The sequence below is a fragment of the Notamacropus eugenii genome, chromosome 1, assembly GCF_028372415.1.
Source record: "Notamacropus eugenii isolate mMacEug1 chromosome 1, mMacEug1.pri_v2, whole genome shotgun sequence".
Lineage (NCBI taxonomy): Eukaryota > Metazoa > Chordata > Mammalia > Diprotodontia > Macropodidae > Notamacropus > Notamacropus eugenii.
Genome location: NC_092872.1, coordinates 165,462,567 through 165,490,103, shown reverse-complemented (window position 1 = coordinate 165,490,103; position 27,537 = coordinate 165,462,567). Strand labels below are relative to the sequence as shown.

At 37.5% G+C, this 27,537-nt stretch overlaps 1 protein-coding gene across 1 annotated transcript in view; it reads right to left on the bottom strand.

Moving 5' to 3' along the window:
- Positions 1-9,828: 9,828 nt before the first annotated feature.
- Positions 9,829-27,537, bottom strand: part of LOC140509776 (cytosolic carboxypeptidase 4-like) — a 45,070-nt gene continuing 27,361 nt past the window's right edge. Inside the window, exons 10-11 of the mRNA XM_072617720.1 lie at positions 22,681-22,822; positions 9,829-10,009 (exon numbers count right to left, since the gene is read on the bottom strand). Coding sequence (XP_072473821.1) covers positions 9,848-10,009; positions 22,681-22,822 — 304 coding nt within the window. The 3' untranslated portion in view covers positions 9,829-9,847. The remainder of the gene's footprint in view (positions 10,010-22,680; positions 22,823-27,537) is intronic.

Here is a 27,537-nt window from a genome sequence, read left to right as displayed (position 1 = left end):
TCTGTAGCCTGACATCCAGTGACTTGTATTCAGTTCATTCTTCCCACTACCTCCTTTGGTATGTTTTTCCCCACACTCTGAGAATCATACAGTATTTTAAGTTCTGTTCCTCTTCGCTGCTTTATTCTCACATTTATGCCTTCCCTCTTCTAGAAATTCACCTTCTTCTGGGATACTCATTTCCTCCAGAAAGCATTCAATAACAACAAAGCCTCTGCTGTCCCACTAAACGAGACAACAAGTGCCATCAGCCCTCTGGTATAATGAAAGGAGTTCTGGATTTAGAATCAAAAGATGCAGATTGTAATCCTGGTACTGTCACAAAATACTTGTGTGAACTTAAGCAGCTTAAACAACCAGAGCCTTAGTTTCCTCATCTGTAAAATGAGGGTTCTCTCAACTCACATAGTCAACACCTAGTTCAGACACTCATCCCCTCTTGGCTCGACTATATCAAAAACATCCTTATTAATTCCCTCAACCTCCAGTTTCTCCCTACACACAGCTGCCAAAGGGATTTTCCTAAAGTGCAGGTCTGATCATGTGACTCCCCTACTCAATAAACTCTAGTGAATCTACTACCTCTCAGATCAAATGGAAGCTCCTCTGCTTGTCATTTAAAGTTTTTCTCCATTTTGCCATAACCTTCCTTTTCAGTCTTGTTACACAGTACCCTCCTGCATCCTCACTGAGGTCCAACCAAGCCAGCCTTCTTACTGGTCTTCAGACATGGGCCCCCATCTCCCAGTTCTGTGCTTCTGCCTTGTAAGTATCCCATTCCTGGAATATACTCCCTTCTATCCACAATTCTTCAAAGTTTCATTGAAGCACAGAGAAAAGTGATTATTTTTCTATTATATTAATAATCATTTATTAAATTAGGATCAAGTTTTTTTCCTTTCTATTTCCTATGACCAGTCTCTATAGGTCATTGTCAGTCTCTAAAAGACTGCTCATAGATGAGATTGCTTATATCCTCTGGGTACATGCTCTGCAATTGGCTGAGAGACCATCCAACCTTAAAACAAATCTAATCTAGCTGAATTCCTGCCCTTAGGAAGAAAGTCTATGCTCTTGTATCCCTCTCCCCACTGTGTTCCAGGGTAACCCAGTTTATGAAGGAGAAAACGAACCAGAGTGGTATGAGCAGAGATAGATTCTTTTGTCCAGATTGCTGGAGGCAGCTGAGTTGAATGATCAAATCACATTCTCATCGGAGAAGCTGAAGACTTTTAGCCCATCTCCTCATTAATGTCTATCCCCTCATTAATTGTTCACCCATCAGTGTTGATTTTCACCTGTAAGGGGTACTGACTTTTCCAAAAGTATTTAAACACTGAGTGATCTTCACGGTTTTATCTTTTGTTACAGACATACTACTTACCATCAATTTATTATCAGCTAGCATAATTAATAAATTGATTATTAATTATCCAAAAACTATATCTCTCAGGTTTTTCAGTTCTTCTCAGTGCTATTTTCTACTTGAAGCTTTTTTTTATCCTCACTCTCCAGACGCTAATAGCTTACTCTCCCCCCACAAAAAAAATTCTACTCATTGTATATATATCATTTAGAAGTATAGATCAATGTTTTTTACCCTGTCTAGACTGTAAGCTCCTGGAAGGCAGGAACTGATTCATTTTGTATTTTTATCCCCAGTCCCTAGCATAGTACTTGGCGCAGAGCAGATGATTAATAATTGCTTTTGATTGGTTGATTTTAAAATCCATTACAACTCTGACAATATGAATTCCTAACATTTCATCTCTTAGGCATCTATGTGAACTATGTTGTCAACCTACCCCAACATTAGAAGGACAAGTCTCCTGTGGTTGATACAGAACATAGTATATAGACTCAGGTTTTATAAATAATAAAAAGTCTAAAGTGCAGAGAGGGCAAATCTGGCTATAAAATAAAGTTGAATATATACATGTTGATAAGATGTCCAGGAAAACATCTTATTTTAATGCTTTTAAAAGGTAAATCAAATTAAAATAAAAACCTCTGTGAAACCCCAGAGTCCTTGAAATAGGGGAAAATCATCAATAAATCATATTTACTATTCTCCAGGGTCAGGACTCTGGGCCTGCAACTTCATTCCAGGGGAAACCATGTAAGAGTTGACTGAAGAAGCAGAGGCCAAACCATGGGAGTCCATTTCTCCCGAGGTTTTTAGCTCTTTAGCTGCAGTATTTTTTATTGGTTTTCTATAATAAGACTGAAACAGTAATTCAAAATAGGTGGAAAACCATAGAGCAGCCAAATAATTCCATCTAAAGGATGTTTTGGCACTGAAGAACACAACAGTTCAGCCAAGTATAACCCCAGATTGGAGCTAAAGTGGTCTCTGGAAAGAGGTAAGCACCTAAGAGACCATTTAAGCTGACCCAGAGGAAAGCCTGGAGGCATGAAAGTTTTGAGCTCTCTGCTCCTCTGCTTTTCCCCTTCCTCAATCAATACATACCATTCTGTGATTCAGAGGGAGTTAAGTGGTTTTATTTCTGCTTTACAGGCTTGGTTGATTGGTTTTTGGTAGTAGGTGGTATTTCGGTTGCAACTGTTCTGCTTTCCTTTTGCTTTATAAACATGGCACAAGTACATCAGAGGTAAAGTTGGAGTTTACTGAGTCCTGTTACTACATACCAACTGAAAAGGTGGTCACAAGTGATATGGTATAACTTGAAGAGGAAAGGACAGCCCACCTATCCCCAAATTCAGTCTTATCATCATTAGAAGATATCTGAATGGGTGCTCCCCAACTGATCTAAAATGCTTTCCACCTAACTCTTCTTTTTTTTTTTTATTTTATTTTTCTCCTGAGGGCCTCACCTTCTTTGGCATTTTCAATGATATGCTAAATCTTGCCTCTATATCTGCTCTGCATTTTGCTAAAATGAACTGGAAACAGCCCTTTTCTCTGTTTAAATAAGGCCCTCAAGCTTAAATCTATTAATCAATCACTGAATGTTGATTAAGCATCTACCATGTGCCAGGCCTATGCTAAGCCCTGGGGATACAAAAAGAGACAAAAGACAGTACACGTCTTCAAGGAACTTCTCATAATAGTAGGTGCTCACACCTGTAACTGACTCTCAGCTTCCTTCTAGTGTCCATTTGAAGCATTACACCTCCTGGACCCCAAAAGTCCACCCACTGGAGACTAGGAGTAACTATTCTGATATGAACAATTCCCATCTGTGTTATTCGACTTGAGAGGCAGAACAGTGTAGAATAGAAAACAGTCTTCCAAGTCAGGAAAACCTGCAACCAAGTCCTGTCTCTGATAAGCAGAAAAGGTCTGGGCAAGTCACTTAACAGTTCAGCATCCCTGTCCTTTAAAAGTTACAAGAGGAGCTGCCAAACTGCATTGTTAAAGAAAGCTTTCTCAAAAATGAAATCATAGGTCCAGCCTCTTATATGTAATCCCATCTAATAGCTATTTAGTGACCTTAGCGCCAGAAAACAAAGATCCTCGCGCTAGGAACATCCTAGATGGGTAGAGTGTTTATTATTTATTATTAATTATTAATTTTATATATATAAATGAATATAAATATATAAATATAAATATAATTATTAATTATATATAATTATTATTAATTTATTATTATTATTATCACACGTTTATTAAGTATATATAGAGGATGTTAATATTGTCTGTATGAACTATATGTAATCCACACATAATAAGGGTGTCTATATATACTATATGTAGGATCTCAACAGTGCCTCTATTTACTATATGTAGTATCTATATGTAGGAACTTAATAGTATCTGTATGTATTATATGTGCTACATACATGTAGTATCTTAATAGAGCTTGTATGTACTACAGGTAATACCCATACATAGGATCTTAATAGTGCTTGGATTACTACCTGGAGAATCTATATGTAGGATCTTCATAGTGTCTATATGTACTATATGTAGTTCTTATATATAGGAGCTTAATAACCATGAATAATTGGTATAGGAACTCCTTTCTATTCATCTCGGATGTTTGTAACTTTGGAGGATTTCTGCTTTCTAGTGTTAAGGTAATTACATAAATTTTAGCTGGGATGATGGAATAGAGTTGGCCCCTTCTCTTCTAACTCACAGTCCTAGAGAGTTGACAGGGAAACTGAAATGTTAAGTGATTTGCCTAGAGTATTAAAATCTTACATATAGGTACATAGGGCAGCCAGGTGGCACAGTGGATAGAGCACTGGAATGGGAATTAGAAAGACTCACCTTCTCTGAGTTCAAATCTGTTTGTTCTTGAACACTTACTAACTATGTGACCTTGTGAAACTCACTTAACCCTGTTTACCTCAGTTTCCTCATCTGTAAAGTGAGCTAGAGAAGGAAATGACAAATCATTCCAGTATCCTTGCCAAGAAAACCTAAATGGAGTCATGATAAGTCCAAGAAGACTGAACAATAACAACTTATATCGATAGAATTCAGAGAGCAGTGGCAAGCGTCATGAGGAGATAGAAGAGACACAAAGGAAAACACTGTCCCCAGACTCAAGAAGGTTCTTATGTAGCTATTGGGAAAGCAGAGCACATATACATGAGTGAAATAACAAAAGAAAATACTTCTGCCAAACAGTGCTAAATATAGATTAATATTCTACAGGGTTGTTTGGTTTTTTTTTTAATACTAAGAGGGTACCAGTTTATTCCACCCCTCCTTGTAATTCAGCCCCACTTGGGTCTGGAAAAAAGAGGACACTGGCTGGAAAGAAGTATGACTTTTGTCCTGAGACCCTGAATTTTTCAGCTCTGCCTCAGAGTGTGGGAAAAGCCTAAATATTTAAAATACAGGGGAAAGGCCGGGGGACCTTCTACTCTCAAGAAAGTCCTCTCTGTTACGGTCCCTCCCCTGTCTTTTCTGCATTACCCCTTATCCTGAGCCTTAACACTGCCTCCCTTTAGCTCCTCTGGGGCCTAACCCCTCTCATAATGAATGATTATTAGCTGCATATGTAATGTAGACCAGCGATTTTTGATTCATCTAGTACAACTTGATGGAACCCTCCCTGCATTTTTGATTCTGAATCATATACACACTTTCAGTACTAATACACTACGTAAATAAGGAAGTAAAATTCCAGGGGTAATCTCTACAAGCCAACTGACAGTAGAACAAAGAGAGGAAACCTTTATACACTCAGGATGAACAAGATGATACATTCTAATTCTCTTCATAATGAAAGTAGAATTATAGTGGCAGCAAATATAATTCTTGATTGATCAATATAAGGGCTTATGAAAGGTTTTGTAAATCTTTTTTGAAAACCTTGCTTTGCAAAAACTTTATAAATTAATTGGCTACTTCAATATTGATTAATCAGTCTCCCCCCCAAAAAAATGTCTTATCTGTGTCTGTTGAACATCATCATTCTCCCAGGATGTTATTTTGTCTGTGATCCGTGGAATACCATCCCAAAAGAATTAATAGTGTAAGTAACCCAAAGAATAATGGAAAGACGTATATTGGGTATAAGAAAGTTGTAGCATATCCCCAAGAATAAATTTGTCAAGAGAAATGCCCCAAAAGGAATAATTAAAAACGTGGGTATGCTCAAAGAGGTGGCATTGTAACCGGTCTTTGGCTTAGAAAACATGGGCTCAAATCTCATTTCTGTGATGCTTAAAAGGTCTGAGAGTCATAGTTTCTGGGTAATTTAATCATTTTATTAATAAGGCTAGAATGTTTATTAATAAAAGAATTCAGTGACACTCTAGAATGACAAAGATACCTCATGATGGTAGGCCCACAGTTTATATACCCTTGGAAAACTAGCTATTTCTGAGGGTGGCAATCAACTCTGATTGGTTAAAAATTAATGAAAGACTACATATTATAATGAGAGGCTGTTGGTGTTTGTCCTTTGTTATTGAAGAGGACCATGACATCAGGAAGGTGATGTCATGACTTGCATGTGAATTGGATTTAAGTGAGAGAAGGCCAAGCAAAGTCACCAGCCTCACTTTCTCTGCAGAGCCATCTGGATCCTAGATCAGGATGAATGGAGATGGCCACTACAAGGAGATGTGGGTTATATTCCAATGAGGGTCTTCAGGTACTTGACTTGAATCACCCAAGTCTTGGTCAAAGAGACTTAGCAATTTCCATATCACCTGTCTGACAAAATGGAGAATCCACATTTTCCCTTGTCCTAAGTTAAACACAATGCCGGAATCCACTCATTTGCCTCAACTTAGAATTTCTGTCTTTGATTAGATCTTAGCCATCCTGGCTGCATAAGTCTTTGAGAAAGATTTCCTACTCAAATTGATTTCTGGATGAGGAAATAGAAAAGAGGGAATAATTAGTTATTAATACAAGAGAGAAATAATAATTTCTCTCACTTCTAATATATATTGGTCATGTGATTCTGGACAAATCACTGAAGCCTTCAGTGTTCTAGGTAACTCTCTAAGACTCTAAATAGAAGTGAAAATGTTGGCCTGCATTACTAAAGGGAGTTTTGTCACCTGGCAATTCTCTATATCAATGAAGTCTGTATCTTCATCTCTATGCTCAGAAAACAATCACCATTTCATAAAAATGAGAGATTAGAGATGGACAGATTGAATGCTCCATTGTCACCGTCAGGATAGGAAAAATACCAAAAGTAGATCTTTTCTGAAAGTCTTAATGAAAAGACACAGAGGAGCGGGCACAGGATGCGAAGGGACAAAGGAATTATGATTGTATTAACGCTAAGAGTGGCCCCGCTAATAAAACCATCTATCTGCCAGAGTATCAAAAACAAGATCCCTCACATCCATCCCCTTTAAATAAAAATGATTTCTTCAATAACTATAATAATTATATCTTATATTAAAAACTCATTAAGTTTAATCATGTTAGAACACCTCAGTGACCAATCATAAAAAAGAGAAGAAAGTGAGACCCAGAGGTTAAGTTGGTTGCCCAGTTTGTACAGTGGCAGAGTCCTCTGGACTCACACTCAGTTGCCCTACACTAGACTGGATCAGCCTGGACCACTGACAAGGGAACCTCAGTTCCAGCAAGGTCATTTTTCTAAACTATAGGTCTGGTCCTAAGAGCTTTCTGCTCAATAAGCTCTAGTGAATCCTTATCTCTTCTAGGATCTAGTACAAAGTCCTCTATTTGAAAGCCAGGTGGTGAAGTAAATAGAGTTCTGGGCCTGAAGTCATGAAGGCATGAGTTCAAATCTGGCCTCAGACACTTACTAGCTGTGTGACCCTAGGCAAGTCACTTAAACCCGTTTGCCTCACTTTTTCATCTGGTATTATTTCTACCTGACCTGTGGTAGAGCTTTTCAAGCTCATAGGTCTGATCAACCACATTAGGCCATACTGCACCTTGACTCCAATACAGTGATGCCATTTTGGTCCTCTGAAAAAGAAGGACAACAACCAACCAAACAACCCTGAGCAAGTCACTTAACCCTGTTTCTTCAGTTTCCTCATCTGTAAAATGAACTGGAGAAAGAAATGGCAACTCCAGTCTATTTTTCTCAAGAAAACCCCAAATGGAGTCAAAAAGAGTAGGATGAATGAAATGAGTGAACAGCAGCCCTTTACAACCTGGCCCCTTCTTACCTTTCCAGTCTTCTTGACTTTACTTCCCTCTATTTACTCTACACTAGCTTACTCCATTATCCTAGAACAAGTCACTCTATATCCACATTCCCTGTCTTTACCCTGGTTATCCTCCATACCTGAAATGCCTCTGCTTCCCACTACTCTGGCTTCTTTCAAGATTCAGCTCAAAGTCCAATTTCTGCAGGAGGTCTTTCCTGACCCCCACCTCCAGTTTCTAGTGATTTCCCCTTTCAAAATTCCTTCAGTCTATTTTTTTTGTTTATCTTCTATGTACCTAAATGTTAACATGTTGCCTCTTCAGTAGATAAGTTACTTCAGGTTAGTGAATTTTTGCCTTTCTTTATATCCCTAATCCTTGGCACATCATAAACATTTTATAACCGATTGCATGCTGACTGACTGAGGGCCCTCCTGCCCCCTTTCTTTGAATTTATTGCTACAAAGCAGGGATTGTGCAGGACAACCTGATTAGGTAAATAATTGTTCACTGAAGGCAGCCCTGCAAGGATTCCACTCTTCAGCTCCCCAGCCCCACTCATCTGCCAAGCAGAGGGAACTGTGACTAGGGCACAAATTGTTCTTAAATGGATAAAACACATAAGAGAATTTTTGAAAATTCCCTCATTATTCATTAGAGCATTTTAGTGCCTCATTAATTCAGATGGTATAATCCGTTGTTGATTAGCCAGGTTGTTAAGCATCCATTGTCAAATGCTGATGAGGTGTGAGAAATTACATTTCATATCACCAATGAGTCACCTGAATGCAGTTAGCACCTCATCAGGTAAGGCTGTGTCTTTAGGGGATAAATTAACTGTTTTTTTCTCAGACTTCCCCCTCCCTACACAGAATCCTCTTGGTATTTCTCATCCTGTTTCTGTGGTCCTATCTATCACAGAGCCTGGAAAAATACCAGCAGTAATTTTCAAACCTTAACCAATTACCAGTCAAATACATATGTGCTCAAAGACAATTTTAGATTAGCTTTCTGCAGTTCTGAATGTATCTATCTCTGGCTCTCTTTTCCTTCCCTATGTACCCACTTCCCAAAATTTAAAAAGCATCCATGTTGTCAAACAGATCCCTAAAGGAAGACAGCAAAGTTCTGATAAGGCTTTGTTTGGAAGCAATCAAATAGGAAACAGGCCTCCTTCCACAGTGTATGAAACCCTATGTAAAAAGAGAAGGATGTATACTGTCTCATCTCCAATTCAACTTTGACCACAGGAGAAGGAAGCAAACTGTGTAACTTTCTTTCCTTAGTGTTATTCCCATCAGAATCATCCTTTCTGAAACGTGTGACTGTGCTTACATTTATCAGTGTCTGATATTCAGTTCTGCTTTTTCTAAATGATGAATATGAGGAATTTGGAGAAAGGTGGGAAAATTTGTGTGAACTGATGCAAAGTGAAATTCAAAGAATCAAGAGACAATATGTGTGTGTTCGTCCTTCGTTGCCGAAGAAGACCATGACATCAGAGAAATAATGGCATGGCTTGCACTAGACTTTGTTTTATGGGAGGGAGGGCTGTTCAGGTCACCAGCTTCACTTCTCCTCCAGAACCGTCTGAATCCAGTGACCACATATTCATCAAGATGACTGGAGATGACCCAGGATGAGTCAGTTGGGGTTAAATAACAACATCCATATCCATGAAAACATCATTAAAAAAATGGTGAACTTGGTAATGGGGGGAAAAGTTAAGGTCCTATCTATCTAGAAGAGAAAATGAAGCTCCTACATACCGAAGAGGGGAAGATATACGAGGACAGAATACTGTATATACTATCAGACATAGTCTCTGTATTAGAGGTTTTACTTGTGAGCATATCTTTGTGTGTATATGTAAGCATATTTTTGTACAAGGGAAGGTTCAATCAGGAGAGGTTGTGGTGGAAAATGACTGATATAAAAATAAAGCCATCAATAAGCACATTTGAGAATGATAGATGGAATGAGACTTGGGAGGTAAATCTAGGACAATAACTTAGTGAGTGAGAACTTTACATTCATATATCCAAAGACTAATTGCATTCTTTATCTTTTTATTACACACTCACAGTATACAGGGGAATTTTATACATTCCATTGGTTAAACAATTCATTTATAAGGAGACTCCAGTCTAAAAAGACTAGACATGGAATCCTTGAGTGATAGAAAGAGTGTCAAAACCAAAACAGTAGTAGACAAAGAATTAAGAGGAAGAGAAAAAAGCAGATGTGGGGTGGGAGTGAGGGGAGAATCTTGCTTTACTCACGGAGCTGCTGCAGGTGATCACTGCTGTTAGATTCAGGCATTGCTGTAATGGTCACCAGTGGACATGGGTTTCCTCCCAAAGTCTGACAGAGCACCTGATGCTGGAAGTAGACTTTCTTATGGTTGACACTTTTTTCCAGTAAGTCAAGGTGGGCCTAGGACAGAAATCGAGTAAGTGATGGCTAGTCATTATATTCTCATCTATTTCTTCAATATCCCTTCCCTCAAGTCTCAAACAAATTCCCCTTTGCCTCAGAGCTGTAATGGATACTCAGCCAGTGGTTTTCTTGCCTTCGGTCTCTTTCTCCTCTACACAAGTGCCAAACAGGTATTTCTAAAGCACATAACTGATCAAAACACCCCATTATTTCCTCTAAGGATAAAAAAGTCCTCAGCCTAATATTTATACAATCTGACTCCCGCCTACGTTTTCAGGCTTATTTAATATTACTCCTTTTCACATGTTCTCCACTGCAGTCAAACTGACAGCCTGGCTTTCCTAGAATCCCTTGATTCTGTGCTTTTGTGGTCCTTCGTATCTATAATGTATCCCCTCTCACCTGTTTCCTCTAGATTCTCCTAGCTTCCTTCAAAGTACAGCTCTTAAAGAAGGCCCTTCCCAGTACCCTACTCCCTCACCTACCTCTTTAAATATTAATATTCTCCCCCAACTTACTCTTGAAATAATATTGTATTTAATTACTTGGGCATGTATTTTATTTATTTCCCAGGTAGAATGAATAAAATATAAACTTCTTGAAACTAAGAAGGATTTTTTAATGGGAGGGGTGTTTCTTTTTCTCTCCAACATAGTACCTAGCACATAGTAGGTGATTAATAAATATTTATTAATTCATTAAATTGAACAAATGGTACAAAACTTGGACAACAAAATTTAATGGAATTGCACAAGATAGCACTGGGGCCTCTGCCAAAGAGAAAGACTTTTTGTTGTTATCAGCCTACTGATGAATTTTTACTAACAAAGAGGCTATACTTTGTTCTGCTGCAAATGATCTTGAGGTGAAGCATCATGTCTTGGGTTTCAGGGAGTTGTTATCTAATTGGACACTCCTATTGCTCCTGGTGAAGATTAGAAACCTACCGAAAAGCAAGGATTTTGAATATGGGGGCCATCTGAACTAGAATTATTACCCCATGGAACCCACTCTGATAGACTTGGCTATAAAATGTAAGACTTGTTATAGGTAATTATGGTGGTCCCCTATAGGGGTGAGTGAGGTATTTAAAGAAAAAATAGGGCCTGACTTTTCTGTAATATCCGTTGATAACATCACAAATCTCATCCTGTGTAACTCCATGGATAAGCCAACTGTTTTCTTTTCCTTCTTAAAATCCTCTCTTAAAACTCTCATAGAAGACTCTTCCTTGACCTCACAGACCACCCTGACCCCCCTCAGATGGCTTGCCATAAAGCAGGAAAAACCGCTGTATATTCTGAAAAGTTTTGTTTTGTTTTTAATGAATCATATGTTACTTCTACTGCCTACCTCCTTACCATTTGTTTTCATGTCTCGCTTGTTTAGAACAAAGCTCATCACCTGGCAAGAGACATAACTTATTGTTTTGACACTGCACAGTTCCTACTGGTCATTAAAATACAACCCACAATGAATTAAAGATTTCTTATGGCACAAAAGGGAATAAATGAATAATTCTGGTATAGAATGGGCACTTCTAACTAGCTTTTCTTCCTACATGTCTTCTGTTTTGATTCATCCCTGGGCTGAGAGTCTCTTGCCCACAAGTGAGTGGTGACCAGTCTTTATGTTTTTAGTCATGTTGACTTATAAACTGGGATATGCTGATAAATGTTTAACAACCAGCTCTCTGAAAGAAAAAATGCACGTAAGACACACTTTTAAGTTTAATATGCATTATGAACATTTTCTTAATCCTTTTTTAAGTTTAAACCATCAATTAAATAATAAATTGAGTTGTGATCTGTAAGGGCCTAGATTCCCCAGGTGTAAATGCTTACACTAAAATTTTAACAATTGGCGTCAGGGAACTGGCTTCAGCACATCACTATCTTGTAAGGAAATGGGTGGTAGCCCTAGATAACAAGAGATTAGGAATTTTTGCTAAATGGAAAATGAAACCAAGAAAGATGAAGTAGCAGGTAGAGAATTGTTGTGAAGGAAAAGCGTATCTATGATCTATGGAATGTATACAAAATTGATACAAGGTAGAGAGGTAGTACCCTAGCAGCTAGGCAGCACAGTGGTCACTGGACCTGGAGATATGAGTTCAGATTTGGTCTCAAACATATACTAGTTATGTGACTCTGGGAAAGTCACTTAACCTCTATTTACTTCAGTTTCTTCAACTGTAAAATAAGGATAATAACCTCACAGGTTTGTTGTTAGGATTAAATAAGATCATAGTTGTAGAACACTTAGCATGGTGCCTGCCACATAGCAGATGCTAGATAAATGCTTATTCTGTTCCCTTCTTCTGACAAAACTAAGAGAAGCTTTATGAAGATGAAGCCATTTGAAATAAGTCTTAAATAAAATTGGGAATTCAAAGAGGCAGAGGGAAAGAGGGAAATCATAGAGGTACCTATAACAACAAGGAGGCTAATATGGAAAGAATTAAACATAGAGGAGGGAAGAGCCAAGATGACAGAGTAGAAGCACAGACCTGCTTGAGCTCTCTTCCCAAAACCCTTAAAATACCTGTGAAAATTACTCTAAAAAAATTCTAGAGCAGTAGAGGTCACAAAATGACAGAGTAAAGCAGATCTCCTGCCCAAGACATCCTTGATGGCTAACAGGAAGAGTCTATTGTACTGGGCATGGAGCCCAGCAGAGCCCAGCATAGGCAGAGCCGTCACAGATGGGTCTGAAGCAGTTTTCAGGGTGCTGAATTACAGGCAGCTGCTGCAGTTTCCAGATTTCTCAACCCACAAATGCCAAATACAGCTTCAAAGGTTAGTGAGAAAGCTCATTCACCTAGGTGAGAAGGGAGTGGGGTCAGCCATAGCCAGAGACCCAGACCCAGGGCAGCTATAGCCACTGGCTCAGCAGCAGCCACTTCTGGAACTCTCAGCCTATAGACCCTGGGGGAATCAAGCTGCTAATCTGAGTCTCAGTCCTGAGTGGTGGACCTGGAATGACTGGGAGCACTAGCATGGCAGAGATGATGGTGGTTGTGGAGAGGTAATCTTACTCACAGTTCCAGGGCAGGAAAGAGTGCCTGTAGTTGCTTATAGACCAGAATGCAGGCCAAGATAGGAGTAAACACCTCTCCTTTGCCAATGTCACCTTGGAGGAACTGAAAACTTACAGTTCCCCAGTGATGTCTCAGAGAAGAGCTGCACAAAACATTTGAAGCCTGGGATAGTATCCCCTCCACTTAATGAAGGACTCAAAGTCAAATGATTTTCTGGGAAAATGCCCAAAAGGGGGAAAAATAAGACTATAGAAGGTTACTTTCTTGGTAAAAAGGTATTTCCTTCCATCCTTTGGGATGAGGATGAAAAAAGCATACAACCAGAGGAAGACCAAAGCTTACAACTGGAGGAAGACAGCAAGTCAAGGCTCCTACATCCAAAGCCTCCAAAAAAATATGCACTGGTCTCATGCCATGGAAGAGCTCAAAAAGAATTTTGAAAATCAAGTAGGAAAGGTGGAAGAAAAATTGGGAAAAGAAATGAGAACGATGCAAGAAAATCATGAAAAATGAGTCAACAGCTTGCTAAAGGAGACCCCAAAAAATACTGAGGAAAATAACACCTTTAAAAATAGACTAACTCAAATGGCAAAAGAGATCCAAAATTTGAATAAGGAGAAGAATGCTTTAAAAAGCAGAATTAGCCAAATGGAAAAGGAGATTCAAAAACTCACTGAAGAAAATAGTTCTTTAAAAATTAGAATGGAGCAGATGGAAGCTAATGACTTTATGAGAAGCCAAGAAATTATAAAGCAAAATCAAAAGAATGAAAAAAATAGAAGACAATGTGAAATATCTCACTGGAAAAACAACTGACCTAGAAAATAGATCCAGGAGAGACAATTTAAAAATTATTGGCCTACCTGAAAACCATGATCAAAAAAAGAACTTAGACATCATCTTGCAAGAAACTATAAAGGAAAACTGCTCTGATATTCTAGAACAACAGGGTAAAATAGATATTGAAAGAATTGATTGATAGCCTCCAGAAAGAGATCTCAAAAGGAAAACTCCTACTAATACTGCAGCCAAATTCCAGAGCTCTCAGGTCAAGGAGAAAATATTACAAACAGCCAAAAAAGAACCAATTTAGGTATTGTGGAAATGGAAACAGAATAACACAGCATTTAACAGCTTCTTTACTAAGGGACTGAAGGGTTTGGAATATGATATTCCAGAAGTCAAAGAAGATAAGATTAAAACCAAGAATCACCTACCCAGCAAAACTGAGTATTATACTCCAGGAGAAAAATAGAATTTCAATGAAATAGAGAACGTCCAAGCATTCTTGTTGAAAATACTAGAGCTGAATAGAAAATTTTACTTTCAAATATAAGAACCAAAAGAAACACAAAAAGGTAAACAGGAAAGAGAAGCCATAAGGGACTTATTAAAGTAGAACTGTTTACATTCCTACATGAAAAGATATTTGTAACTCATGAGACCTTTTTTCAGTATTAGGGTGGTTAGAGGGAATATAGATAAATAGATAGGTGTAGGTATGTATGGGTATGTATATAAGTGGATATAGATACAGATATATAGAGATATACATAGAGAGAGCACACAGGGTGAGCTGAATATGAAGGGAGAATACCTAAAAAATAAAATTTACTGTTGAGTGGAATGTACTAAGAGTAAGAGAAAGGGAGAGGTAGAGTGTAGGAAATTGTCTCACATAAAAGAGATAAGAAAGAGCTTTTACAATGGAGGGAATGAGGGGGGACATGAAAGGAATTAAGTGAACCTTACTATCATGGGATTTGGCTTAAGGAAGGAATAATACACATTCAATTGGATATGGAAATCTATTTTGCCTTGCAGAAAGGCAGGGGGTAAGGGAATAAGAGAAGAAAGATAATAGAAGGGACAGCAAATTGGGGAAAGGGATTATCAGAAGCAAATACTATTGTGGAGGACAGGTCAAGGGAGAGAATGGAATAAATGGAGGGCAGGATAGGACAGAGGGAAATGTGGTCAGTCTTTTGCAATATGACTATTATGGAAGTGTTTTGCATGGCTACAGATGCATGACCTATATTGAATTCCTTGCTTTCTCAATAAGGTGGGTGAGGAGGGAGGAAGGGAAAGAATCTAGGACTTAGAGCTTTAATAATGAAAGTTAAAAATTGTTTTTGCATCCAACTGAGAAATAAGATGTACAGGCAATGGGATGTAGAAATCTATTTTGCCCTACAGGAAAACAGAAGAGATGGGAATGGAAGACTGGAGGAAGTGGTGGATGGGGTGCATGCTGTCCTGGGGTGGGGGAGTGGGAAGAGATGAGGAGAAATTTTTGAATTAAAATTCTTGTGGAAGTGAATGTTGAAAACTGAAAAATAAATAAATTATATATAATGTTATAAAAAAAAAAGATTTGAACATAGAGCCCTTGTAGGGGAATCAAGTGTTAAAAGACTGGAAAGGTAGGAAGAAAGCAAGTAGTGAAAACTTTTTGATGCCAGATTTTAAATGCCAAAAATAAGGGTTTATATTTGATCCTAGAAATATCAAGAAAACAATTCAATGATTCCTCAATATGTTTCTATATTTGGGGTTCATGAAAGCATCACTTCCTTTTACCTAAATATCAAGGAAGTAGAGAGAGAGGAAAAAAGGAGAAGAAAGAAAGAGGGGGAAGAAGGAAGGAAGGAAAGAAGGAAGAAAGAAAGAAAGAAAGAAAGAAAGAAAGAAAGAAAGAAAGAAAGAAAGAAAGAAAGAAAGAAAGAAAGAAAGGAAGGAAGGAAGGAAGGAAGGAAGGAAGGAAGGAAGGAAGGAAGGAAGGAAGGAAGGAAGGAAGGAAGGAAGGAAGGAAGGAAGGAAGGAAGGAAGGAAGGAAGGAAGGAAGAAAAAGAAATATTGGAAATTGAGGAGATCCCCAATGAATTAATAGTTGAACAAGCTGTGATATATGAATGTAATGGAATACTATTGAACAATAAGAAATGATAAACAGACAGATTTCAGAAAAACCTGGAAAGATTTGTATGAATTCATGCAAAATGAAATGAGTAGACAAGGAAAACATTACATACAGCATTAGCAACATTGTGTGATGATTAACTATGAATGACTCAGCTCTTCTCAGCAACACAATGATCCAAGACAAGTACAAAGGACTCATAAAGGAAAATATCCATATTCAGATAAAGAACTGATGGATTCTGAATGCAGACGGAAGCATATTTTTTTCACTTACTTTACTCCTCATTTTTTTCTCTTGATCTGTTTCTTCTTTCACAACTGTGACTAATATGGAAATATTTTTAAATGATAGCACGTGTATAAACTGCATCAAACTGCCTACCATTTTCAGCAGATGAGGGAGGGAAAAAAATTTGGAACTCAAAATCTTGCTAAAAATTTTCTTGATTTATAACTGAAAGAAAAAATAAAATACTATTTAAAAAAGAAAATAAGTTTGGCTAAGAAAAGAAGACCTACAGGTTGTTAGTTAACAAGGATGATAAGACCTAGTGAAGGCTTGTTGAGGATAAGAGAGACCATTGAACAGGAAGAGATTGATCAGAAAAAGAGAGATTATAGTTGGGATGGTATGCTAGAGAAGAAGATATGTTAAGGAACTTTTTTGGAATGAGATGGGATGGGGTAAAGTGAAATGGGATGAAATAGAATAGAAGGGAATGGGTTGGAATAGGATTGCATGGGATTTGATGGGGTGGAATGGGATCAAGGCTGCATTTAGATAAGGTTGACCTTAGTGAGTAGATGAGCTACCACTTCAGCAGAGCCTGCAGTTAAGAAGAGAATGTCAGTAGTTGTGAGATGAAGTGCCATTAGTGTCATTTAAGGACATGGGGAGAAGAGGAATTTCTTGGTGAAAGTCAAGGATGAGACTAAGGACTAAGAAGGTAGGAGAAGGGTATAGCATTACCTTTCAGGAATGCTAGCCCATTTGAGATTAGATAACAAGATATGATCCTGGAACTTTCTCTAGCTCTATCCCTTATCTCCTTAATAGCATGCAAAAGGTAGACATAATACAGAGCTAGGGTTTGGCATGAGTGGTAAATAGTAGATAAAAATTTATTAAGTGCCTACTCTGTGCCAGACACTAATCTAGGGATGAAAATACAAAAAAAAAAATAGGAGAAAATAACAGAGAGAGGGAGGGGGGAGAGAGAAGGAGGGAAGGAGAGAGGGAGGGAGGGAAGGAGGGAGGGAGGGAGGGAGACAGAGAGAGAAACAGAGACAGAGAGAGCTAAAAGGAGTGGCCATAGTATAGAAGTTAAGGAAGTCCAAAATGTGTGCAACTAGATGAGACATGAGGAAATGTCTGAGTGATGATAGGATAACGATGCAAAGAATTCAGGATGAGAGTGAAAAATTTATCTGATTTATGAAAGTGTCAAGATTAGGAAGAAAAGAGAGGGCATGTAGAACAGGGATAATGACATCACAAAATATTGAAAGGCATAGAGTTCATAGGTCATAGTGAGGCTAAAGAATAGGTTTGGGAGGAGTGGGAGATAGGGATAGATGAAATTATAGGAAATTGCCATTGAATTAAATCATTTTCAAGTTCTTGAACATGGAAGTAAGCCACTTGTGAGTATTGAATTCCAAGATCAATTAATTACATGCTGTCTTTTTATATAGATGGAGTGGATGAGTAGCTTATAAAAGTTGAACAGATTATTTTTGTACTCCAAATGAGGAGAAATATCAAAAAGAAAAGAGAGAAGACCATCATCCTAAGGGTTTCCCATTTGGAAATATCTTTCAGCAAATAGTAGAAAAGCACCTGGGAAAGAAGTTAAGTCATTCAGATATTTTCTATAGTCTTAAGCAGAGATTATCATCACATCACATCACATGTGACATGGTCACTAGAAATCCTTAATTCTTTAATAAACCTGCTCTCTTCCAAGACTTCTTTAAACTAATACAGAGAAATTATCCCACTACAGTCTTTTATCTCTCTTTTTCCATTTTCTTCCAACTAGTTTAACAAGACCTTCCTCTCTCTTACTTGGTCTGTCCTTTTCTCCTTTTTGTAATAGGCCCCATATGGGTTTTAGATTTTCTACCCATCAGCTGGTCGATCTACATGACCTGTGGGATACCTTCCAACATTGTAGTCTATGGCCTTGTGGTTATTTAACAACCTTATTATATGATCTGCCTATTGCATCTCTGAGTCAATATATGTCCAAACATTTCCCATTTGATTGCATTCCAGTCCCTTGTGTGTGCTGTGGTCTTGCATAGAAATGTTACACATGTGGTATTTTGTTTCTTGCCTACCCTCGTAATTTCTCTACTTTGTATTTAGTGGTGTTCCCACTCTCAATGCCATATATCATAGAGGGTATAAAGAGACTATTGGAAAACTCTGCTTTTACCTTTGGGGAAGGGTTTCTGGGCAGCTAACATATGGATCCTTCATGTGATCACTTTTTTTGGCTCCTACCCTTATAGACAATATTAGGTTTACTTACAAATACCATTTCTCTGCCCCTAAAATATACAAGGAAATTACATCTTGGGTCTAGAATTTCAACTGATACAGCTGGTTACCCAGAACAATTTCATAAACTAATCAATATATTACTGAGTACTTTAGTGTTCAATCATTACACATATTTAAATAGTTATAAGGTTGATTACAATCGATTAAGTTTATCACCCCTCTGACCTCAGCATTTACGTCAATGATACTGTAATTTTGACAATTACCCAATATCATCACCTGCACACATCTGAGAGATATAATTTGAAATGACTGAATCCCAATTATTTCTCTTGTAAAATAAAATGAATAAAAAAGAGTTGTAATGTTAGAGGCACATTGAGAAAATATTCACATATATATATACATTGCTATAAAAATGTCTACAATTACTAAATATATACTATATTACTTGAGAGATTTAAAAATTGTGAATTCCATGTGGAAGTATATTTTCCACCCCTCACTAAAACTCCCAAGCATCAGAGAGTTAAATCTGCCCTTAGGGTATCAATCACATTTAATTTATCACTGATCTTTCAGAAGAAAAAAAATTTCTCCCAAGAACATGTCCAAAAATAAAAATGACTAATGTGCGTTCCAGATATATTCTCATTCTGACCATGATTGGAGAAAATGTTTCTCAGAAATCACAGAGGCCCCAATTTTTTGGCTCATTTAAATCTAAAGAATCCAAAGACTGAGAGCCATTGGGGATGCAATTCTTGTGCTGGGGTATATAAGATAAGACCTAAAACCTACCTACCTTCAAGAAACACATCTTATTTCTTGCCCTATTTCATCTATCCAGAAGCAACAACATGTGCCCTTCTCCTGACTCCTCTTCTCACAACCATCCCTCCAACTTGCCATAGTTTCTGGCCAACAAGAATTCCATAATCAAGTACAAGTAGAGCCATTCTTCTTGAATTGCAGTGCCAAAATGATGAGCTTCAGAGATTTAGAATAAGAAGGACTCTCCAATAACCCGTTGTGTGGGAGGTCTCCTGCCTCCCATACTCATGGCCTCCCCTGCAGATTGTGTTACTCTCCTTATAAAAATGGATTCTGGACTCCTTGTCAGTTTTTAAAATGAATTCACTCTATTTTCCCTAGAGGTTGGAGTGGATAATTGGGTCCCAGAGGACCAGGGTAAGTAGTTAGTGAGGGTTGTATAAATTGTTGGGGTGTGACCAAAGGGATTTTTGGCCTTAATTTAGCCTCTTAGACTCCTGTACTGATCTAAAAAAGAAGAATGAAGTCTTAGGAATGGAACTGGAATGGCTTTGGTGAGAAAATGGATTCCTCCTCTGAATGGTATCTATAGACCTTCTCTTCTAGAGTTATAGATGAAAGAGACTGGCTGATCACTCTAATTCAAACATTAGAAATGTCTCTCTAATCAGGCAGGGCCAGATAATTACAGGTACTCATTAAAAGGGATTTTCAGGGGTCTAAGCTATAGTTCCGTGAACCACTGAACTGGACAAGCTGATACATCTAGCAGAAATTAAACAATATTGCCAGAAATTCTTCCACACTACAAAGGTAGCATTTTATCACCTTATTGGATCTTTGAGGCTGCTTGAAGTAATAGCATAAGGCAGCAATTCTCAAAAATTGATCCAGGGACACCTGGGGATCCCTGAAACGCTTTTTAGAAGTGCTACAAGGTCATTTTTTTTCATGACACTAAGATTTTAAAATTACTAATATAGTATGTCAATAGATATAACCCACATAAACTATAAAGCTTGTGGAGGTCCTCATTAATTGTTTAGAGTTTACTCCTGAGACCAAAAACTTTATGAACCAGTCATGTAAAAACCACTGCACTGGGAGTAAGAAAAGTTGGTTTTTAGCCTGGCCTCTCCCACTGACTGGCTATGTGTTCTTAGATAAGTCACTTAACATGTCTGGAGCCCAGTTTCATGGATGCTTAAAGTTGGAAAGATTCCCAGAGGTCATATAGTTCAATCCCTACTCAAAGCATGAATTTTGTCTACAACATCTCACCCCATTTCCACTTTAAAATTTCTATGGTTCTGACAAGTCTAAAAAGATGGGATTTGACAAACTAATTTCTAAGGTTTCCAAACAAGTCCCATCTCCTCCATCTCTAAGATCGTATAACTTGGTACCAGTTGAAACCTCAACAACATACAAAATTCTATACTATGTGAAATGACCAAAGTAATGAACCAATTGCACATTTATTCCAGAAAAGAGGAGAAACTATTATACATATGATCAGATAATCATGCAATTTAAAGGTATAAGAAGCTTTATAGATAATTTAGTTCAACCATAAGTGATAATCATCTAACTGAATCCAATCTCGTCAGTTTATAGATGAGTAAACTAAGCCCCCAAATGATAAAGTGGCTTGCACAGATCACACAAGTAGGAGGTATCAAAACTGAGATTAAGACTCAATTTCATTGATTCCCTGTCCAGCATCTTTAACCACAGTCTCCCCTTGAGAGTGGTGAGAGTCAACATTTCATGAAAGTTGAGGTGAAAAACTGCTAAAAGAGACTATAAATTTTATATGCCATGCATCCTACAAGTAGCAACAATCATAGAGGAGATTCTAATTGTTTTATATTACAGTTTTGCTGGACAAAACTTACTGGGAAGTGTGCTAAGCATCAAAGAAAATCTTAATGCCTGTTGCAGTTTAATGGACAGTGCTGCATGTAAATATAGATGTGCATGGAAAAACAAATGACAGATCTAGAAGGAATGTGAGAAGGCATGTAGCTCAGCCTCCTCTTCTTACAAATGAGGAAGGCAAAGCCCATGGAGGTAAGGTAACTTGCATAATGTCACAAAAGCAATAAATATTAAAAGCACGTTTTGAATACAAATCCTTTAACTTCAGAACCAGTATTCTTTCTACAGAACCATACACTTTTTTGTGTAGCACAATGGATGTAAAGGCAAATGATAAGGTTGCTTCCTCACATATGAGCATATCTTAATTTCCTTATAAATATCTTAATTTGTTCCAGAAACATTTGATAACCAACTATTAGAGGCAAACAGTATGCTAAGTATTGCAGGCATGACTTTTTAATTACAGAAGACTTCTTATTTTCCAATCACAGGCTCAAAATGAAAAACTCAGTCCTTTTGGTTAAGATAAGTATGTATATGACATATGTATAATCATTAATATTCTGATAACATTTTGCTTTAACAGAGGAGATCAAAGTACTTTCCAGAAGATACTCATTAATCCTCAAAAGATCTAGGATGTAGCTGGGAGCAAGGATAATTAGTCCTATTTTTCAGATAAAGAAACAGCATTATGCTTTAAATGGTCAGGAAGCAAACTCAAGCTTCTTTCTCATCAGTGGTAGGTTCAGGAAAACAACTCAGATGCAAGGATTCTTTGTCTAGGCCTCCCTCTATTGGACTCTATGTTTCATTTACAATTATTCTGCTCCACATGCCATGATGCAAAAAGAATCAGGCTTGGAATCTAAAAGCCTAGATGCAGATCTCAGCACCAAATAAGTGTGTGACCTTGGGAAAGCCTCTTAAACAGTTTGACCCTGAGTTTTCTCATCTATAAAAGTGGAACCTAATAAACTATACAGCTTGCCACAGTAGATGGCTTCAATGTTAAGAGAACCTGGAGCTCAAGGCTTTGTCTCTGACACATACTGTCTGTGGGACTGTAGGTAAATCACTTAAGCCACTCTTAACTCTCTCAAACTATATTTGACAAGCAGTTGCTGATCTGTATTGTGAAGGCAGGAGGCTTCTAACCAGGAGTTCCCTATATCAATCACTCATGACCTAAATATAAATATTATTATTATTATTATTAACAATCATAATAATATACTACTACCTCACAGAGGTATTCTGAGGAATAGTCTTTTTAAATCTATAGATGGATATGAGTTCTTGTTTTTACCAGATTTATAATGAATTTATGTCACCCTCTTAAGTTTTTTCTGTTTCCTATATAAGGCATCTGAAACTCAGAGGCCACAGCATCTATTTGTCATAGGAAATCACCAGTTTCCACACGATATATCATTGCTATGTCTAAACATGGTAACAGAAATAGATTTCCTGCTCAATCATTTCAGTACTATGTAAATTCCATTAGCATAATAAAAGAGGAAGGGGGAGTATTACCATCAGAGCTGTATAGGTGTATGGGTAATGGTAAGCCAGGTAGCAGACATCTTCATTATGAGGAAACGTAACAGAAAAGGTGAGTGTGTAATGGCATTTTCTAGGAGCTCCTGCAGCAGCTGAATTCTGGCGATAATGATTTCTGGAGGGAAAGACAAGAAGAGAAATGAACGGCAGAGAGAAAGGAAAGACTCTCATTAAGGTTATGGGCCTCACAAAGATGAGTGAGTATCTCTTGGATGCTTTGTACCACTCTGGCAAAGTGTTTTGCCATCATAACGTGAGGGTGGTGGGATTGTCACTATGGGATTTGGGAGTAGGAAATTAAGCCCAGAGATGGGAAATGCCTAAGATCATCAGAACTGAGGCTAGGAAGCAAATCAAATCTCCAGGCCAGTTCTTTTACCCCTGAAATGATGTTTTTTAAATACCATGGGCCTCTCAAGAAGCATTTGAAAATGAAAACTATACAGTCATCTAATTGACTAATATGAAAACTGGCCCACAGGAAATGCAAGGGATGGCTAGTAATCCCATTCTACTGAGAAGATTTATAGGATAAAGTCTAAGTTTCACAGTCAGGGCCAAGAAAATTGTTTCCTTCTAACCACATAGGGAGGCTTTTCTCCCAATCCTTCAAGAGGGTTTAGAAGATTTGTCTCCTCATTTGTGAGTGATTCAGCTTCCAGAAAGAACAATACGATCTGGAGTGAACATTTCCCTTTGTCAAAGATGAGGGACCAATTCTGATACTGCAGAGAATGATATCAAAGTTAGTTACAGCCAGAAGTGCATTTTTAGCAACATACCCCTGACAATACACCAGTCAGCCCTGTACCTAATCTTCAAACGCTGAGCGTGTCTGTTGGACAAGGTTTCCTGACAAATGCCATAGGCTCAGCTACATTAAAATGCAAGGACAACCCAAGATGTAATTCTGCCTTTTAAGGTTTAATACTGGTTTAATTATATTACGTTGAGACTTTTGGTTTTATCTGAGGAAGAAGAGGGAGAAAGGAAAAAGTGTATAATTATTTTGGTCAGTTCTTAAAGAAAAAAGTTGATTTTCCATCCCCTATTCTCCCTTATCAATACCCCTCCAAACGAACAAAAAAAAAAAAACCTACATGTCAATTATTTTAACTACTTTGAATAGAGTGATTGTACTATCTGAAGCTAAAGACATACAGCACAGATAGAACTTTAAAGATCAGTGTAGATTTTTCACAAAGTTCACTTGCTCTGGTGCATCCCAATATTAAACTCTATCCTTAGTTATTCTGGCAAAGAGAAGGAATGAGGCTTCATCGGAATAAATCCCAAGGTGAATATCCTGTGTTGTTTCCTCATATCAGACTAACAGTCTGTTTCCCTTGGGACTACAGGCAGAGACCCACAAGTGAAAACTTTAAACATGAGTATGTCCACCCGCTGTGCCATCTGGATCCTCATACCTAATTGGTTTTACTTCTCCCAGATATCCCCAAAGTTCTGCAGTCTTTCCAAAAGCTAATACTTGAGTTATTAGAAAGCATGTAAAGGACCAGATGGCTGCTCTGAATGCATGTATGCAGCATATGCTGTACCTTTGATTCCCTTTATGAATTGACTTGTAAAAATATTACTATTCCATTTCTAACTCACATGCACTTTATGTCCAGCAGAGCAGCTAGTGCCTGTCAATCACATCTTTTGGCATGGGATACAGCTCAGTGGAAGGGACGGAACCAGTGGCAGCCAATCAGATTATGGAATAGCCACTACCCCCCCACCCCACAGTGTACACTTTTTGTCTTACCCCTCCTATAAACATCAGAGACTAGGTCTATATATTCCGATTCATGGCTAGTGGCTGGAGCTGACAAACAATCATACTAAACTCAGCTGTCTCCCAGATATCTTTCATTATTAACACATTTTCCACCTCACAAATCAGGAGTTCACTGTCAGATTCCTTGGTCTAGGACTAACACAGAACAAGCTCCCCATAGCAGCTCATGCAACATTGAAAAGCCTTCTTTCCAGGGTCACTGTAGTAAGTCAGAATCCCCACTAAGTGCTGATTTTAGCCTGGGGTTGCCGCTTGAAGCAATTTCATTTACAGTCAGTCTCAGGTTTAAACTCTGGCTGAACCCCAAACAAACTCCTGGCCTCACCATGAGAGGGCTTATCCTCACTGCAGTATGAACAGAAACTATCTGGGAACTAAATCAACCTCCAACGAAATTATTCTTTTCTGAGTTTCAAGTTATATAAAATCTATATTTGTCTGTAATACGTGTATTTTGTATGTGTGTATATATACATACATATACATACATATGTGTTACACATACATGTATATACACAATCGTATATGTACATATATGGAAATAAATGCATCTATACATAGGTACACATACAGTTAAAATACCTATGTTAGATAACATTTTTATGAAGAATTTATGTATACATATATACTTATATATTTATTTGTGAGTAATCATTTCATTTACAGGTTCTTGTGACATAATTGGACAAATAGTTTCTGATAACTTACTTCTCATTTATTATGACTTCCCATTTTAAAGTTTTATGCTGACAATTTTATTTTTCTTTTTTAAAAATCAAAAATTAATTATAGTATATTTAATGGTCTTCTTTAAAAGCTCCTATTGTTATTTATTATATCAAAAGTTTGTCTATTTTGAATTTAATATTTTTGCCAACTTCAAATTTTTTTAATTCTGTGTATAATTTTTAAGAGTGAAACATAACCAATGGAAAGCTGATGTTTTGTATTTGCATCGACACACTGTCAGCAAACACAGAGGAAAATCTTTCTTCCTTAATGACAGCATGTTGGATGAAACTTCTATAGAGGATTTGTGTAAAGAAATGTAGGAAAATCATATAGGAAGCAAAATTATAGATAAGCTGTGATTTTTCCCATTGGAAAGAGTGCCTATATCAATGAATTAAAATATCTCTGGGCAATAATGATGTTTCATCAGTGCCATAAGCACCATAAGAAACCTATTTTAATGATTGGACTGATTTGTGCAGAAGTATCCTCATAATGGCCATGTAATTGTTTCTTATTATTGGGTATATTTCTGATATATAATAAAGTATAAACATTATACAGTTAAAAAAATTTTATTTTCATATGTTCCCAAACTCTCTGCAGAGCTTCCTTTTCATACACTTGTCCCACTGCCATTATAGTTGCCCAGTCTATGTTGAGATCACACAAACAAGTTGTTTTCCCTGATATTTAATGTCCATGTTATGAGTCTTTTACACCTCAACAACACAGCATTCATTAGCCCTGGATTCAAAGCTCAATATTAGTGAGTATTACAACATGAAAACCTATAAAGGTAATGCCATCTTTTGTGTCCATCCTTCGTTGCCAAAGAAGACCATGCCATCAAACAAATGATGACATGACTTGCATTTAACTTTGTTTTGAGTGAGGGCGGGCTGTGCAGGTCATGGGTGGTGAAAATCTTCCCGTACTCTGTTTTGATGAGAGCATTTCTAAATTTTGAGCAAGTGGTGGCACCACGTTACCAGAAGAACATTCACAAATTTGAGCATGTGACAAAGATGTTGAGATAGCTCAGTATCATGCTTTGGAATTGGCTGAAGGAACTGGGGATGTATAGCCTGGAGAAAAGAAGGCAGGGGACATAGGATAGCTCCTTAAGTATTTGAAAGGTTGACTTATGAAAGAAAGATTTGAATGGCTTTGCTTGTCACCAGGAGGCTGAATTAAGAATGATGAAAATTTCTTCTAAATATTTTGAAGAAACTACCAAATAATTAAGAAAAAATGAAATGGGTTTCTAAGAAAGATATGACTTCCATTTCTCTGGAGGCCTTCCAGTGGAAGCTGGGTGACAAACAACTATAAGGACTGTTGTAGAAGAGAATCTTCTTAGGTATATATTGCTTTTTAAAACCTCTATGGTCCTTTATGATTGTAAAAATCCATGATTTTATTATCTCCAGACTCCAGAAAGTAAACTTAAAAGAGGTCTTTTGCCTGTTGAAGCTAGTAAGATTATGACTGAGCTGCTCTGTGCAGTTTCTGTGAATATCTCAAGAAGCAATATAGTCCTTATTAAAAAGTCAGACAAATGTGCACAAGCACTTGGAGTTGAGAATATGTAAGAAATCAGGTGGTGTATAAAAAATAATCAAGGGATTATTTGAGAGTGTTTATAGACGGGGGAAAAAAATAACCTCTTAGATATGATGTATCATGTCACTGAAGCCATCAAATTAATTTTTCTTCCCACCTTAAGTGGGAAAGATTTATGAAAATCGTGTGGAATGATGGATTTGCATCTGTTTATGTGGACCAGCTTTGATCAATGATGATCTAGGATCAATCATACTAATATCTGAGTCGCTATGGACTTCCTTTTGCTTTTCCATCTTCTAAGTCAGTCATGTGTTGAAAGATGAGTCAAAGAACGCTGGAATGTATCTGTATGTGTTTGTACATGCAAGTATATACATGAAATAAGCAAATGCTAAGATAAGGGTGAAATAGATAATGTTAGAATGATTACGACTCCATTTAACAAGGACATATCAAGTCACTTAGCAGAATCCGTAAACCAGAACAGCAGCCAGCCACCAAGCTTCCCTGTGGTAGCAGTGTTTCTAATATTATATATAACTTTAAATCTCTCTCTTGAGATATATCGGAAGGATACATGATGGCAGAGCACTTGTATGACATTCATCTTCATGAGTGAGCTATTCCATCTCCCCTCATGAGTAAAGATAAATGTCAGAAGAGATCAGCCATTGTGTATTACATAGCCACTCAGCACACCATTTCCCTCCCACTGTCCTTCAGCA